General features: G+C 42.2%; 1 protein-coding gene across 1 annotated transcript; it reads left to right on the top strand.

Moving 5' to 3' along the window:
• The first annotated feature begins 15,039 nt into the window (after positions 1-15,039).
• Positions 15,040-17,933, top strand: tmem74 (transmembrane protein 74). The gene is made up of 2 exons (XM_080472566.1): positions 15,040-15,217; positions 15,902-17,933. The coding sequence occupies exon 2, from the start codon at positions 15,969-15,971 to the stop codon at positions 16,806-16,808; it is 840 nt and encodes a 279-aa protein (XP_080328692.1). The 5' UTR covers positions 15,040-15,217; positions 15,902-15,968; the 3' UTR covers positions 16,809-17,933.
• The last annotated feature ends 1,037 nt before the right edge of the window (positions 17,934-18,970 follow it).

Raw genomic sequence — 18,970 nt, 5'->3', positions numbered from 1 at the left:
GAATGCATCATTTTTGGATTACACAGTTATGTGCAGTAGAACACAAAATATACTCTGAATTACCCAAACATAATACACTGTAATGAACAGAACAAGACTTTCTCAATTATAACAACAACATGAAGTTCAGGTTGGATGCTTTTCTGCCTTCCTTTTTTAAGTTGACTTGGGCAGGCAAACAACACTTTGTCAATTATTTAAATTGTCTGACTTGTATAAGACCATTATGTTCAACGCAGCGAGGAAATGAGGTGTCTCGTCGTGCTCTCGCTTGCCTCAGTGTTTCGGCGGCTCTCTTGCTTTCTGTACCTGCAACCGCATTACTTCTCATGCCTCGCTGACAAGGACAGGAAATGGAGGCTCATGCTGTTACGTGCCGTTCAATTACAGAACTGTGATGTAGAATGAGAAAGTCTGGAACAACGGATGTAAACTCATTTGCTACTTTTGTTTTGTTGCTTGTTTTTAAGCCAATAATCCCTTCAAGCAAGTTTTTATTTTGTGGATTCAGGCATACGCCCAGTTATTAATATATATATATATTTTTTTATCATTGATCAGCGTTAAAGCATTTCTTTGTCAACAGAGCAATTGAGTGTTACTTTGAGCTGTGGAAAAGCCTTTGGCGTTTTCTCTACCGGGTTTTGGACGACTCCCTTTGAACCGTCTCTTGGTCTTGGACATCTGAGGACTCTCGTGTCATCACTCCAGTCTTCAGATTCTACCAAAGAGTCTCCTGAGAATTCGCATCAGAGTTTTGGCCTGTCTGTCATTGAACACGGACGTCATTGTCTGTTAAGCATTTCTATACCACTTTGAAGCTCCTATCTCACTGGGCCGTGACGTATCCCGAATCAAATATGCATTTGAGAATGTAGAATGAATTGGAATGTCAAGCAAGTTTTGTGTGACATAAATCGCACTGGAAGTTTGTGCAACAGCAGTCATGAGGCAAACACACAAAAAAGCCAATTCAGTGTCATCCCAAGTGAAAATTATAACAAATCGGCCATTTTCCTGGTGCCCCTGTGAGATTGGGCCTTCATTCAGTGATTTGTCCCACTTTTTTTTTTTCTTTTTCTGTATACTTGTTATATTTGGCTAATTCATGGTGAGTTAGTTGCTTCCCTCCACAGGCTTACCATCAGTGTTGCTCCCTTGATAATTCGCTGGAGAGCTTTACTCCAGAGGCTGATTCCTCCACAGGAAGTCATCTCCACCTGTCGCCATCACACTTTAGTCTCAAACCGAGAGTCACGCCCTATTAAAATTCATATTAGATTAATATTTTCATTTAATCATGTTATATTGTTATGAGTCATTAAAGTATTTTGATAAGATGGATATTATCAGAAACAAATTTATGAACTAATGACAATGACAAAATTAAAACATAAGATAAGCCAGAGACATGTAGACGGAAGCCATTAATGCGGTTTACTGTGGAATATTATCATATGATCAGGAGACCTGATTGAGTTCAAGACTAATGAGCTGCTCCTCTGGTAAATAGGAGTGTAATGAAATAGCAACAGTTAAGACAGCTCTTACCGATACAAGTGCCAAGAGTGAGCAGGACAGAGAGAAACAAACAGCGACTCCAGCATCATGCTCATTAAACAATAAGCAATTTTTAACTTTCATATTTTTCTTTAACTTATTTATTAATATTTTTTTTCCATTCTTTATTTTATACATTGTTATAAGCAAAACACGACAAAGATAATGATTTCTTAATGATGCTGTTTAACACGGAGAAAGTTGAAAAATCTCTTGATGATGTCTTTGGTCATGCTGCGGCTGCCTTTCTGCGTATAGACAACTTCCCATTAATTAAAACACTCCACAGGATTGATCATCCAAAGATTGCTTTTTCTGCACATAGTTTTTTGTTTTTTTGTGGCTTGTTTCGCAGCCATTATTTCCCGTTCAAAGATAGCTTTAGGCTTCACTGCATGTGCCCTGGCAATTTTTCACAAGCATGAAATGGCTTGTAATTCTGATTACGCTTTGAACTTTGACCCTCTGGTATTTCTATTTGGCTTTATAGTCTATCAACAATACTGTCGAGCTATGTTGTTAAACCCTGGTCTTATAGACTCTCCTCCCCTGCACGTTTCAGGGGTTCTGTGATCGAAGGCTTTCAGGCTCGGTTGAAGGAGGGGGTGTAAACTCTAGGATGGTCGTTAGACCAGCGAGGATGTTTGGTTTAGAGGCAGAGGCATTGTTCTGAAGACAGCAGCCGGAATGGTGTTGAAGATGCTGAGGTTTTCGCCGAGAATGACCAGAATGAAATACATTAGAGGAACAGCTCATGTTGGCTGATTGTGTTGGAATGTGAGAAACAACATCGAGATGGTTTGATCACACCTATGGAATAGAATAGAGCGATACAGTGTAGGGGAAAATATGCTGAGGGTGAAGCTGTCAGGCAAGAAAAGAGCAAAGTCGAGAGAGGAAAGGGAAACATGAGAGAGAGGGTACTGCAAGAAGTCGATCTGCTGTGGCAACTCCCCAGAAATGCTGATAGGAGAGATAGTATTGGTGCAGGAAAACACATTATCATGCATTGTGGAGGGTTCCATTAGATACTTGAGGTTTGCAAAAAAAAAAAGAAAAGTGACATTTATGAATTTAGAGCGAATAAGATGAGGTTCACTGCAGATTCTACAAACATTTGTAACAGGAGAACCTTTTACTCCCCGGTTCTCTAGGCACAGAGAACCATTTTATTAAAGAGATCTGAACACCAAAGCACACAACCACTGCTGCTGCGCTTCTTGTGCTTGACTTGTCTTGGTGCTTTATAGGCCAATAGCTCCTTCCTTGTGTCTTCTTCTTCTGCTTCTGCTGCTTCTGCTGCTCCAGCTGTCACCGTGTGACTCACTGGCTCCTCCCCTTTATGGGGAGAGAGGTGATCAGCCCCAAATGAGAAAACAAAAAAAGCAGATCAAACAAATTGCAAGTTGCACTTGCCTGGAAAATGTCTACCCCTGTGTACTATCAGCTTTTGTTTCTTGTGTGATTTCCAGCCAGATGAAACTGAACTGTTTAAAAAAATTTAAAAAATAAAATCTAAATTTGCATGGCTGTATTGGTTTAACTATATAGGTTAACTTACGAAACATGAGACAGCGGCGCCCCGGGTGGCAGGCGTGTGTCTGACGGAAATGCTTCACAGTGGGGGGGAAGAAAGAGTCTCTTTTTTTGGTCTGCACTCATCTCCATCAGTGGGAAATCCATTGTGGAACAGCAAACCGAGACGCACACACTCGCGGTTTAGCTGCTCCTGATTAGCATCCTCTGTTCCTCCCCGTGGTGTTTTTTGGTCCCGCAGCCAAAAAGATAAACAAACTGAGGTTTCAGGCACTCGCTCAACACTCGCCCAGATTAGTGTGATTGTTATTCGTGGGGAAGCTGCGGCAGGCATCGGCAGCAGATGAGAAGTTACTCAGATCTCAGCACAGTGGGCGATGCAGCTGTTTATGGTGCTGTGTACGTAACCTTCCCAGGAGGCCAGTTTTGGCGCCAAGAGCTCGGCAGACTGCACATCACAATCTTCAGGCTACTCTCCACAGATTATTTACGCTTTGTGCAGATAAAAAGCTAATTTACCTGACTGGTGATGATATCAGTGTTTTGTAAACCAGCTCAGTTTGAATTTCCCAGAGTTTCAGCACGACCGAAGCTCGATCTCTGAATCCAACCCAAGATTGTGTATCCCAATACGTTACTGTGTGGTATTAATTCACTGTCACCATCGATCCTCTCTGTTATTACACTAGATCAGAGCTAAATGAAGTGCTTGGTTCAGGTGGAAGACCCTGACAGATCATCATCATTCCTCACAGTCGGGGGTGGGTGTGGGGGGGGTCTAGAGGTAAAATCACATATCTCACAGGTGAACGACAGATTGTGTAGCCGACAAACACATCCAGCAAAGGTGTCTCAGAGTGAATATTGATTCAGTGGATATGAATGGTGGTCCCTGCTGTGATTCATTACTGATGCAGTATTATTATTTAAGGCAGCCTTCACGCTTCTTATTGGTCATGTCTCTCGATTCCGTGAACTAATGGATCATTCTCGGTATGCGTCTTATAATCTAAGCCACTGATTTATAACCTAATAAAGACATTTATTTAATCTATCTGTGTGGCACTGAAGTGGAAATGTCACTGCCCAGTTCCTCCTTTGCTTACAACAAGAGTCTGACATTTTGGAGACGGTTATTTGATTTGTTGTGTAGAGGGATGGAGGGGAGGGTCGCCTGGTGGGTGGGAGTGCTCGGTCTGAAAATCAGAAAAAAATAAATAAATATATATATATATATATATATATATATATATATATATATATATATATATATATATATATATATATATATATATATAAAAGTCATGACATTCACACAAACTGCAAAAACCATAACAGTTTAGGAAATGACCACAAGTTAAAATTAAGTAAAATGCTGTTTTTCTTTTCTTTTCTTTTTTTTTTGGTTGTTGGTAATTTTATAACAATGCAGTGAATTATTTTAAGATTCAACCTCAATTTTTTCTAAATGATAATGATCAAGGATTGAAGTCCCACAAACATCATATTAATACACAGTAAACGTTTATTAACTAAAACATTACTCACCCCGGACAGGGGTGGGGGCTCAGTCCCTCTTGTCATTTCTACCCCACGTTGGGACAATGTTTACAATGGCAAAAGTTAAAGAATTAAATTTACATGTAACAAAAATAACAATGATAGGAATTTTATTTATAAGTGCTTTGCAGTAAATCCCTTATAAAGTCATATTCTATTCAAAAATAAAACGTCTTTTTATATTACAGCAACAAAATTACCTCTCAAGCCATCAAATATTGTTATTTTAAACAACTTTACATGAATAAATCTCCCTCTCCAGTGAGCATAATAATCTGCCTGGCTACCATAGTGGGTCTTCACTTCCACCTGGTGGCCAGAAAGTGTCACTACAACGTAACAACATCCATCCATCAAGAGACCAGTGGCTCTGGCGCCCACAGCAGCCGACTACAGGAGAAGAGCCGTCCATCACAGGGTACATAAAGAGAGACAATTTAACACACTCACAATTCCTACAGACACAAACAGAGAAAACAAACTGCACTAAAAGGACACCAAGCCCAGACTCCATTCATCTCCTGTACTGTTCTATCCTGTTCAGGCCTGCAGGGTTAATCAAATCTATTATTATTCAAATATTTTTATTGATTTTTTAGAATTTATAAACATACATACATACAACTCAAAAACAACTCAACTGGGACATTACTTCCTTCATCCAAAGCTTAAATGCTGGTGGGGCTGACTTTTTCCACTTAATCAGTATCAAGTGTCTCGCAAGTAAAGTCATGAAGGCAACTGCCGCCGCCTGATGAGGCGTCACTGAAATATCTGCTCCAACCCCAAACAAAGCTGTAACGGGACTCGGACTGATGTTCTTTTTATATGTAAATGAGATTGTATTGAATAATCCCTCCCAAAAATCATACATCCGGGGACAAACCCAGAACATGTGACTCAGGTCAGCAGTGGCATGACCACATCTCGGACAGGACGGGTCGACACCTGGGTGCAGTCTGGATACTTTATTAGGCAACAGATGCAACCTGTGCAGCACCTTAAACTGTAGCAGACCATGTTTAACACAGATAGAGGATGAGTGGATTCTTGTAATTGCTGTTTGCCAGGTATTCTCTGAAAATGTTTCACCTAATTCTTCCTCCCATTGAATTTTTAAATGGTGCAACGACGGGGATGCTGCACCCTGGATTCTGTCATAAATTGCCGACACCACACCTTTATACAGTGGATCTAAGGTCAGACGCTCATCAAGCCATGTTTTTGGAGGCAAGGTTAAAGTGAAAGATGCTTTAACAAAGCTACGCAGTTGCAGGTACCTGAAAGAGTCTGATTGTGGAGTATCAATGTTCTTCTTTAGCTGTTCAAACAAGAATAATTTATAATTTTTAAAGAGATCCTCAATACATCTTAGTCCTTTCTTGTGCCATTGCTGAAAGGATGAGTCAATCAAAGACAAAGGGGCAAAATTGATATTACGCTGAATAGGTGTTGCAATCAGAGACTGTCTGAATTTAAAATGAGTTCTAAACTGAGACAATATTTTTAAAGCCCCCCGGACAACCGCATTGCTTGTCCACGGGTGTTTACTTAGAGGTAGTGATCCACACAAAAGAGACCCAATTGAGACCAGATTACTATAATGTTGTTTAAGGTGGACACAAGATGGATACTCAGCACTCAACATCTCTGCAGCCCAAAACAGTAACTTATGGATATTTGTTGCCCAGTGGTAATAAAGGAGTGGATTTATTTTCCTCTGAACGGAGCCGCTCCTCTACCTTTTTCATCGCTTTAGGACACACCAGAGCACGTTATGTGTTCCTAAGTGAAGTGATGGATAACGTTGCTCGCTCGAGACGGATTCACGCCAGCAAAAAAAAATATATAAAAACGCTCAGCCTGCTCATGGAAGCAGGGACTTCATCAAACAGGACAAGACGTCCGCAGCTCCTTTCCGACAGAAGGGCAACAAAATAAAAGAGCAGATCCTGTCATCAGATCCTCTCAAAGCCAAAGTGAAACCGGCTGGTCTGACGTCAGTGTCCAGTGCGGCTGTGAAAACAAGATAACGTCCGTGCAGGGAGATGGGAAAGGAGGCTGCGCAGCTGAAATCCAGAGACAAACACACAGCAGAGCCTTCATCACCGAGCAGGCCGCAAAGATCAAAAAAATGTCTGCAGAAGAGACGAAGCCTCTGGCTGCTGTCGCTCCAGTCAAAAACAGCTCTTGGACTCTATCAAGGCAGAATCATTCAGTCGAAGATCGGATCCATTTGGAAGTCGAGTTCCAGCCTGAATGACCCGGATCTCAAACCGTTCGCAACGGGTCGGCAATGTGACCAAAAGCTGGTCCAGGTCTGCTTCTGAGGTTCCAGCGCGGGGAACTCGGCAGGCCGTGGTGACGGTGTCAAGTTCGCATTTGATAAACGCACTCAGGCAGCCAAGCCCGCCGCCGGCAGCCGCCCCGCTGCAAGCTCTCTCCTCCACTCGGCCTCCTACCAGAACCATCCCAGCCACTTAACCAAAGGTTGTGATCACAGACAGGAAGGTCAGCAAGCCTCCCGCCTCCAGCAGCCTCAGTCAGTACAGACTGAACATGGAGACCGTCGAGGAGTGGAGGGCGGAACTGGCCAAGGGGCCGGCTTCTAAAGTGAAGACCTTGAAAAGACCGACCATGGTCAAAAACAAAATCGTCGCAAAACCCGAAGCCGATCCCAAACCTCCGAGTGGGAGCGTGGCGACGAGGCTCAGCCGGCTGCACACAGAGGATGTGGACCTGAACCCAATGTAGACGCACACAAACACAGAGGACGTAGAGCTCCGCCCGCATCCAGCGGAAGTCGTCGTGTCTGCCGGCGATGCTGCAGGATCAAGACCCGAGCGTGTCGTCGCTGGCCGAGCTGCTGACGATGGACGACGACCCCAACGCCCTCATCTGCAGAAGGAACGCGGTGCTGCTGGATGAGCTTGCCGGCGTTTAACACTTTCATCTTTTATCTTGACAATGTACTGCACACGCACTACAATAAAAGTTTATTCTCAAAAACAAAAACATAAGTAATAAAGGAAGTTTGTTAAGTTTAACCCTCCATCCTCCTTGCGTCTCTCCAAGAATTCTCTTCTGATTTGAGGGATGTTTTTTATTCCAGATAAACATGGACACATTGAATTCCTTTAAAAAAGGTCTTAGGGATAAAGACGGGCCCAGTTTGAAACAGGTAGAGATTCCTTCTTGCCTCTGTGTCTTCAATTCCATTTATATTTATGAAATTCATCCATTCAGAGTTCTTCCGGGCAGATATTTCAACTGCAGGGAATTACTTCTATTGCTGAATGACCACTGAAGGACCTGAAAGAAGCTATAATAGAGAGCCGGTCTTGTGGGGCAAGGAGAGGAAAATGAAAGGTGTGTGGCTACAAATGTCTACGTCTCTGATCGCAGGAGTCTCCCCTCTGTTAATACAATGCATTATTCATGAGCTGCAGCTTTTAAGTAGCAGGGTCTCCTGTGCTCCTGATTGAAAATTCAAGGTAGACCTTCCATCAGACATCCAGAAGGCAACATTTTTCACCAATAACAGCAGTGCCAGTAGACTACTCAGCGATTGGTTGAGACTTATGCACTAAATATAAATTAGATCTTTCTCTGGCCCAAACTCAGGACTTTTTCATTTTCCTAATGAATGAAATTCATCCCATTTCGCCCACAGCGCTTGACTTGTCCATACGAAACAGCAGCTCTGAGAGATCACGTCTGCAAGATGCCAGGGCTCCAATGACTACGTCCATTTGTTAGATAAAAAGAGATCGAGCAGCTAAAATGTGTTTGTTTGTGTTTTAATTAGATGAGATAATCAGTGCTGTAGAGGTATTAAGAGCATTAAGAGCTTTATAATGATAAGGCAGCTGATGGTGTGAGAGGATAACGTCACGTTAATTATGATGCGGAGAGGATAAAGAGAGGAAGAGTCAATGAAGTGGTGAAATTAATTACCTGTTCGAGATTGTCTTTTTATCTGAAGTCTCAGATTTGCATGAGGCGTACATCTTTGTCTTTCACTACACACTCACACGCATGCACACAAACCACCTGAAAAGCCATTGATCCTTCCATTATCCCACAGTATCAGCGCTGAGGCCGGCCATACAGCTTCGATTTGGAAGGTCGCTGCACATTAAGCTTGAAAGTCCAAGCGCTAAATTTTTCATGCCACTTGTCTGCTGCCACTGCGACGCGCACCCACTCAGCAGACCCAGACTGAAGCTCAGTCTGCCTCCCGCCTTCATTCCCCTGTTACCCTCTGTCTGCCAGCTCGCGGCAGACAGAGGACCTTTTGCATGCCAGACTCCCTTAAACAAACCTGCCCGAGTACGCCTTCTTATTAATAATCCACACTTGCCCCGCTGTCGTGGCACACTAACCCATCAGAAATCTCTGCATCACCTCTGGCTGCTGCGGGAGGAGGATTTTTCCTGCACTGTTGGCGACACCAGGGTTGTAAAAACATACGGCCTGTGGGCCAAAAACAGCCGCAATCCAGCAAACCACCAAGCAAATGATAAAAATTTGAAAGAGAACACAATTTATTTATTTTTTTAAACGACATTTCTTAAGAGGAGCAGGACACAACACAACAAAACACTAAGACTGAGACATCAATGATGCTGCCATGAAAGCTTTAATGATAGTGAAGGATGAGGCTCGGTTTATTAACCATCATGAGTGACTCCATTTTGTTCAGTTTTCAAACACTTTTCTTAAACAAATAGATTTTCTTTGATTAAACTCTGATTCCTCAGGTTTATTGCAGCAAGAAATGTCCTTTCACATCTTACATACATTTTTTTTCCCATACATTCCTACTATTTAAATAGCTGGGAGGAGCCGCTCTGCACTCTTGCCTATTTAAAGAGGGAAAATCACACACAACAAAGGGTTCCCCTTAAAATGGGCGAGACCAACCGTATCAGAGTCATTATTGGATTGTGTTCATGTGCATCAGCTAGCAGCTATAAGCTTTAAACCACTCTGGATCTCCCACGGCTTGTTCATGCCTCTCCGCTTTTTTGAAACCCGGCACGGGGGTGCGATAGGTGTTACATATTTCTAAAATCCCCGGACTCACTTGCTTACAAATACAAACCATCTGCCATATAGCCATATTTGTAATCTGTGCAAGCAGCTTGATACAAGCCACATTTAGTCGCCTGCTGTTTCTTCCAGAAAAGACTAAAGTAGTAGCTCTGTTGTGTGCGTCGCCTCAAACCGCTGCTGCTTATGGGGTTTTTCTGACTGGCTCTTTACCTGTGATGCACAAACTCTCTGTGGTCAACTGATTTGGATTGAAGCATCTTTTTTTTTCTTCTTTTTTTAAAAACAATATATAATAAATATATATATATATATATATATATATATATATATATATATATATATATATATATATATATATAGTATTCATGTTTATTGTTCTGGCAGTCTGTCCACGTGTTATCCTTCCTTCACCCATAGTAAGGCGGGATTGGTTAAATCCACCCTGAATTTCATAAGGAGTGTATCTATCGTTTTTCTCCATTTTTAACATTCTTCCAACATTGAACTCGTCATACAGAAAAACAGACCCATGCATAGTTTAGGTCAGACAGTATTTTCCTTTGATTTGACACAAACTGTGCTGTTTTTAGCATAAAAATAAGTTTCAGGGTCAAAATCATACAATCACACACTTGTTATTAAGACAATATAGTTCAAATGGTTCAGCCTCTTGTACACAAGATTTGAATCTCCATGTAGACATGGTCCTTCTTGTCGCTGTTTTACTTCCTCACAATCCAGAAACGTAAATGTGAGTTTAACTGATGCCTCTAAAAAATGACTGTATTTGAACGTGTGATTGTCCCTGTGATGGGTTGGTGATTTGTCCACGGCATCTTCTACACATTATTCGCTATGATGTGCTCCTCTGCATCCTTAACTTACCTAAAAGTGTTTTTCAACTTGAATGAGTTGATTTTTGGATGTTTTGTGTGTCAAAGACATGTGTAAAATATTTACCTTGCAGTTAAATGGGTCCGAGTATCGGATATAAACTTGTTCGTGTAGCGCAGGGGTCTGCAGCTCGCAGCTCTGGAGCCACATGTGGTTATTTAACCTCTCTGCAGTGGCTCTCTGAGGGTCTCACGTAATTGTAATTATGTCTTATTTTTTTAAAATTTCATTCATACACAAGACACAAAAGTTAAAAGCTCAGAAAAAAAAGGGAAACGTTCTGGCAACAATTGCAAAATAGAGAATAAAATAAAGTTAAAGCCAGGAAAAGTGGCAAAAAGAAAAAGAAAGAAAGAAACTACTGAAACTGTAAGAAAAACAGTCAAAATGGACAAAATAGCCACAGGCATAAAATGATAGAAGTGGTTAAAAACTGTAAAACAGGTGAAATGGATAAACAGGTATAGATAAATAAAAAAAATTAAATATAGAATCCTAAACCGCTAAAAGAAAACTGGAAAAAAAAGTATGGAAAATGGCAAAATTCTCTAAAGTTTGCTTGAAAAAAAGGCGGCAGACCCACTAAACAGTTACAAAAACAGAAAAATGTAATAAAATGTTTACTAACAAAATTGGACAAATCATCTTAAATGCAGCATAGGATACAGTATTTTTGTATTTATAGCAAAACTATACAACTTTGTCATTATCATTGTAAAGGTGAAACATGGTTTGTGGCTCCAGATGAATTCTTGCTGGTCAAAAGTGACAGAAATGACTTTTAGGGTCATAAAGGTTGCGCAGACCTCCGGTGTGAAGCAAACCCTTTCTGGTGTCATGATTTATACATTTGCAACGATTGAACTTTTATAAAACTAAAAAAGCCTGTGGACTTCTTCCCCCAACAAGCTGCAGCCTGATCCACATTTCAGGCAGTTTCAACTCATTCATCTTCCACACTCTCCTCCTGACCACCTCCAGGTGCAGCAGAAGCTACTGGAGTTTAGGTGAACTCAGTAACTCCTCCGATTCATTAATTCACTTCATAATTCACAATCACACACTGCATCATTCCTCTCCTCCCTCGCCCTTCTGCTGCTGCTGCTGCTGCATTTGGAGGGACCTCCACCCCTTTCCCCCACCGTCTCAGAAAACACAGTGCTGCATCCCCGTTTCATATTGGTTCCTCCAGTGAGCGGGTTCATGCCTGTGGCAGGAGAGACACCGGGAGGATATATAGCCTCTCCAGCCGCCCCTCCTCTTCCAGGCTCGGTGTCCTTGCCAGCAGGAAAAGTGGTGCACTGTTGCAGACAGATTGCATCTGATAGTTGGTTGCTGTTGCCTCTCCGACGAGCACACAGTTAGATATCCAGCTCCCGCTCCGTCTCCGTCTCTCGCTTTGAATTGGACGGATTGATTCAAATCTGACCATAACATCATGAAGGTGTTCATCTTATTTTACCACAAAGAGCGCAGTTCGATCAGAGAAGAGCGAGAACAGTAAAATGAAAGCATCATAGCCAATAAGTCAAAACTATATTGTGGCTGTAGAATCTGAAAATGCACTGCCATAGTGCTTCTTCTGTCGCTCCACTTTGCTTTTTATTGCAACACTTTCATTGCAGTCTTCAGCATGAATAGTAATATTTTGGTGCTTATGCTATTTTTCCTAACAATAAGGTTGTTTTCACGGCTGGGGCATGATGGGAATTGCAAGTCGTGGAAGAGAAATGTTACTAAAACAGTGAGTGAGTTTGGAACAGCATTTTTCCGTTATGCGTTATGGTGACCCCACCTGTCATTAACCGTCATGGTTCATCAGTCAGTGATCTGGGATCATCTCCCTGACCACTGGATTCTGGAACCAAACTGCTCAATCTGAACTTTCTTTCTTTCTTCCCAGGTTTTCCTCTCTTCCCTCCCTCTCTCTCTCTCTCTCTCTCTCTATCTCTCTCTCTCTCTCTCTCTCTACTCATCTGTTAAATGGAGTCTTGTTTGGGAATTGAGCCAGAGCCATTCACCCAGCCACTAAGACTTTAGAAAGAAAGAAGTGGCAACTAAATTTATAGCCGCTTGTCTGTGTGTGCCAAAAAAAAAAAAAAAAAAAAAAAAAGGTGGAACAGTCAGCAAATTAATTTTTATTTTAAAGTGGGATTAAGCACTTAAATGGCTTGTGGCGGCCTGTACTTTTACAGTGACCTTCATAGCAGGAAATGAGTCAGTTACTGTTGCTGATTGTTTGCCGTAAACCTCAAAAAGTGCCTCTGAGATAAGACCTCTGAAGATGCGGAACAAAGAGCTGAAACTGAAGATTTGCAGGAGGGTCACAGATCAGATGACCTACTGGATCACTAGATTAAACCTGGATTAGGACGGCTTTGACATAGTGACCGGTAATCTTCCGAGAGAGCGCACTGGAGAACAGATGGTACATGATACTTGCTGTTTAACAATGCATGGCCGCTTAATGCAGCTGGATTCTTCTGATATGATGACGACACTGACACACACGGGAGATTACTGCTGCATTGTCTTCAACTGAGAGGTAAAACAAGTTATTGTCCTTTATGTGTGGTTTAATTACTCCAAATGCAGGCAAACGGTGCATGTATTGTTATAGTGCAGAATACATTTTTACATAAAATCTGATCTTTGGTTGTATTTAAGTGTTAGTGTGAACCGTTACTATAATACATACTCAATTACACCTTCGGCAAAATATGATCCCTGAAATAGTAGCATAAAATATCTTCTAAGATGTTCCTATAGATCTTATATCATGAATTAAGAATACCACGGTAGCTTTGAGATTGCATTACTGTATAGCTTTGTTTTGGTTAGTTTTTTTGGTAGTATGGCATATTCAACAGTATATAATACTGTGGCCAATGAGGTTTTGACAATACTTTACAGTGTCCTCTTGCATTGCTCTCTTCCATTATATATCTTATAGCTAAATGTATTATTTTGTATACCAGGATATATTGCAATTTAGTATAATGTAACCAACTGCTTTACTGAACCTTGTAGTATTAAACTGTACCAAATAACATAGTGTATTTGACAGTACCATGGTGTATATAATGTGGTACGTTAAGGTACAAACTTATTTTTGACAGTACTTTACTGTATTCCATTTTTACAGTTCTTTGTCAGAAATCTGACATTCAATAATACTAGTCTGTACGCTGTGGTGTATTTGACAGTACAATACTGCAGATCCACAATACACTTACACAAATACACAGACAGTTGCATTGAACATACCGTATTGTACACTGTGGTCATACCAAGGTGTATCTATAATAAGGCATGTTTTACAGTACTACATTTATGTATATAATGATATATTTACCAGTAGCTGGGTATATTTGATAATACTACTATATAGTTGATAGACATTGGTACTATCAGAAACACCATGCAACTGTTTGTTTGTAATGTATAGTAAATCTGACAATACCATGGTACGTTTGAAGGTATACCATATAACATTGTATATTTGGCAGTGCTGTGTTAATCAAGTAAAGTAAACTTTATCTATATAGCTCATTTAAAAACGACTTGAGGTTGACCGAAGTGCTTTACAGTTCAAATGGACAAACAAGACTTAATATGTGAGGGAATATACACAGTAAAATATACGATATCACGTATCAAGGTTCAGTGCTCGACTAGAATTGAAAGCCAGAGAGTACATGTGTCTTCAGTAGACACTTGAAGCCTTCAACATACTGGATACAGCCACAGAAAAGGCATTTTAGTCACTGCAATACGGTATGGTATACATGGTATATTTGACTGTTGCATTTGATGTTTTTGATAGTACCAATGTGTTTTTGATTGTACTGTATTGTAAACTAAAGTTTATTTGTCAATAGCATGGTATGTTTGAAAGGTACAACACTGCATTTGTTTTGTTTTTTGCAGTTGTGTACAAGATACTATCATACTATATTTGAAGACTTCCCATTTGATGTGAGTGTGCATTTTATGCATGCCATGAGGCTGTACAATACATCACAATATAAAAATATGTAAAATGTGCTACACTAATAGCTGGGTATAGGTTGAACTGACGTGCTTTCAATAGATTGGAGTTATTTTCAAAGTCCCCTCTGCAGCTTTACAGACATTTTAGCAGTGAATGATCCTGCTTGTATACTTACTGCAGGAAAAGCATGACTTGTGTGAGTGTGTCTAAGAGAGGGAGCGAGAGAGAGAGAGAGAAAACAGCAACTGTCAAGACCCTGGGAACCCCCCCCCCCCCCCCCAATCTCTCCATCCCGGATGTGTTTGACTGGCTGGCAGAGATGTGAATCAGCTCCCTGATAGCGGCGCTCCTTTCAGCGCCAGAGCGCGCGCTGAGGCTCAGTGTGTGGGAGGGACTAAAGGAGAGCTCCCCTCGGTGCAGCCTGCCGTCACAGCACCAGCAGGGACAGAAACATCCAAAGCGCATCCACTGATAAGGCTGCCTGTCCTTCTGTCTACTCTCTCGCTCGCTCTCTCTCTCTCTCTCCCTCTCTCTTTAATGCGTCTCCGCTGTGCGGTCTCATCACCTATGGTGTCTCGGAGGAAGGGAAGTCGGAAGGGATGCTGAAGTAGCGCGGTGAGTGTATTCCCCCTGTCCCTGCAGTCTGAGGAGGATTGTTGTGAGGGTTTAGGAGAGCATAAAACGGGACTGTGCACGACAGGTCCACCCCTATGCAGAGGAACATCCCACATCTTTGTGACGGATTCGTATAAAGTCGCAAGACTGTGCGCATTTTTTTTTTTAAAGCCATTGCTCAAGGAAGGTTATGCTCTTTAAGAATCGGTATATCCAATTTCCAATCCCTATTCATGAATATATTTGCTATGCGTTGATTGTAGTTTTTGCTCAGTTGTATGAAGGTGCCAATTCACGTGGCAATGTCTATTTTGAAACACATTTTAAAATAGGTTATGGCTTAATCTAGGTTTCGACGTGAATTGTTTACCTAATTGGATACTGAGGCATTTGGCTAATCACAGACATATAAGCGCCTTTCAGGAAGGGTCTGCGGATTTCTCTGAAAGGATCCAATCAACTTTAAAATGGCCTGTATTTCACTGTTACGCCACAAGTAGGCTACTGTGTGTGTGCAGTTTGGCGCACCGACTCAATCCGCTCACAAGTTGTTATATTTTTTTTGGGGGGGGGGGTTTGGTTTTGCGCTTTCCGGGTTAATAAAGCGCGCTCGGGCTTTATAATCAGGACAGTCTAATTAGGATGCACAATTTAACTCGGAGCTGGTGTGTGTCTTCTTATCAGGGATGCTGTGGAGTGAAATCACCGTGGGAGGAAGGCTCAGAGTCAACCAGCGGGTGGTGAAACACGAATGGCTTCTCCGGAGCTGCTTCCCGCACATGAGGGGTGCAAACAGTCCGACGTGCCCGACGTCCTTGACCGGGTTTCCATCGCGCTGCACGCCCGCAAGTCGGGCGTCTCAACAGGAAGAGCGCTCCCGGGGGAGGGCGGCTGTAACCCGGCGCGCAGCTGCCATGGCCGGTGCCTTTCAGCACCAAGGACGGCGCCGCGCAAAGGGGAGGTTAAAGTCGGTCACGTCGGGGAGGAGAAAGTCAAAGTGTGCTGCGACGAGGAATTAGAGACCTCTTTCACGTATATCGATGAGAATGTCAACCTGCGCCTGGCCAGCCCGGAGACGAGTTTCAAAAGTACTCACAGAGCCGTGCGTAACGGCGACCCTTGCTCCGAGACATTCCCCGAGCTTTCCTTCACGTCAGAGGATGACCTCTCCTTCGGGGAGGGCTCCGGGAGCTCTATAGACTACGGGTTTATCAGTGCAGTCACGTTCCTGGTGACCGGGATCTCCTTGGTGATCATCTCCTACGCGGTGCCTCGGGACGTGGTGGTTGACCGCGACAGCGTGTCAGCCAGAGAGATGGAGCGGCTGGAGATGGAGAGCGCCCGGATAGGTGCCCACCTGGACCGGTGCGTGATAGCCGGACTCTGCCTGCTCACGTTGGGTGGTGTGGTGCTCTCCACGCTGCTGATGATCTCCATGTGGAAGGGGGAGATGTACAGAAGAAAGGTCATCGCTTACTCCAAGCGCTCTGCTAAACACTATGGCTCCATCAGCCTGAAAACCAGATCCAGTCCCAGCCACTCCTCTGTGCATTTGTCCCTAGAAGAAGATCTGGATGAAACTTTGACTTGAGCTGCTGCTGTGCATATTTAAAATTGTTTAACTAAGGATGAATGCCATTTACACACATCCTCTAACTTACAGTAGCCTGCAACTGTAGTAGCACATTCAAAGTCTGCATCATGTTTTGTTTTGTCTTATCCTGTAGCAGCTGATCACATCTTGTATTATAATCACACACTGCAAACTGAATGGACACGGAAAGCACTTATCGCAAATTACCAGGAGAAAAAAACCCATTAAGTTGTTTTCACAGGATTTACAATTACAGAACATAAACATGAGGAGAAGGAAAGTTAAGAGCTTCGTGTCACAAACACCGGATCCAATTTTTTTTTGCGTGTACCTTAGATGCAATCTCTGAGAGCTTCCATTTATTATTAAGGGTATTCATATTTAATGTGAATGTTTCAAACGGTAAAATTGCACACAGACACATTTCAGGAAGTAGCATGTCCCCAAGGGCAGGAGAGTGAGTAGGGATGTAAAGCTGTCCCCGTCTCCTGTGACCTGGGAGAATCAGCTCACTGGTCCACATGGTAATATCCAGTGACAGTCCCTCTCTGGTGCAGTGCTGAGGTAAGCCAGTAAGCCGGGCTTCCTGCATCTCGGCCATTGCCACACATCAGCTCGATTGTTGTGAGCAATTTGAATGCATTTGACAGGCCTGACATCCACTGTGCACCTTCCTGCAGGTTCTATTGAGTCTCCTTCTCTTCCTCCTCCTTCTCTCACTTCCTCGGTCCATCTGCCACAAATGTGTTTCCTTCCTCTTGCAGATCCTCTGATCCACCTTTGTTGCTCTTAAAAGTACATGTTAGAGCTAGAAACTCCCACCAAACCAAGTGCCTGCCACATTTTGCGGTTGACCACACGTTTCCAGTCTATTTTTCTCTTCTACTACGTGAGGATGGACTTAAGAACATCTAATCGCACTTGAAAGAGCTGCTCTACTTCCAAAACCTTAAGCTGCCACGACTTCAAAGAGCTAATTACCGTACCTCTCAAAAGTGAAGCACCATTCTTCTAAAAGGTTATATCTGATGTTATCAAGGTTCTGAGGGGGAAATTGTCAGTGATCAGAAATAATAATAATTAAAAAAAAAAAAAAAAAAGAGGCTCACTTGGTGCAAACTTAAAAAAGAAAAAAAATGCAACTGGCAAGACAAATCAAACTTACTTTTCTTATTTGAGGAAGATTTTTTTTTTACTTAAAAACTAAGTCACTGTAGAAGCAACCTTCTTCTCCCTTGCTGTTAATGCAGACCAGAGAATGCCATGCAATTCCTTCTTTAAAAAAAGAAAGTGTATTTATGTGTCGGCTGTCCCGTGAGCATCATAAATCATGCATGAGCTGCTATGATACGTTCACATTTGCATATTCATATACACGGCAAAGTGTGTTCTCGAGCGGCGTCGCCATTACCTTGGTTTCCTTTCCTCCAGGTTAACGGGCTGCGTGACTCTGTTTTCAAGCTTATACATTTAAAATGGCACGAGTCAGCTCGCATTAATGGGATGCCGAGGCTGATGATTACTCTCTGGTAAACAGCTCGAGGTCACATCAGCTCGCTGTGCGTTCATTCTCTTGCAGCACTTCTGGGTCTTCTGCCACAGCATCTATTTGTTTTCTGAAAGGCCATCAGAAGGAAATTGTCAAGTAATGTGGGCATAATGGTGCGTTCATGAGTAAAGGTCCTACTTCTGAGAGGAGGAAATGCTCTCAGAAAAATTGAGAGTTTTGGAAAGCTCAGAGAAGCCAAAGCAAGTTAAAGGGCTTTATTGCATCTATGTGAGAAATATTGAGGACGCGATTTGGATGGAGAGATGAACAGATATCTATACCTCGACGCTCCCTCATGCCTGATAAATTAGTTTTAATCCCCCAGGAGTGATTAAAGCTACTTCACCAGCAGACAAAACATATAGCTGTTAAATTAAATTCACACTAACTCTTTAAGATGACACATATAGCAGACGAGCACATTTTTGATTGACGTGGGACTTTCTTTAGAAATCAAAAGCTAAAAGCTGTTTAGATTCATAAGAAAGTGAAGATCAGTTGAGTGAGTCCTTATCCATAACTATAAATGACATACCCGTTGATGGTTGCTCATTTGAAAATTTTTTACTTGTTTTATTATATTTACTTGACATTCTCTTTGAAAATCGGT

The sequence above is a fragment of the Lipophrys pholis genome (genome assembly GCF_963383615.2).
Source record: "Lipophrys pholis genome assembly, chromosome: 9".
NCBI classification, from domain to species: domain Eukaryota; kingdom Metazoa; phylum Chordata; class Actinopteri; order Blenniiformes; family Blenniidae; genus Lipophrys; species Lipophrys pholis.
The sequence above is the reverse complement of the archived record's forward strand: the minus strand, read 5'-3'. Positions and strand labels throughout refer to the sequence as shown.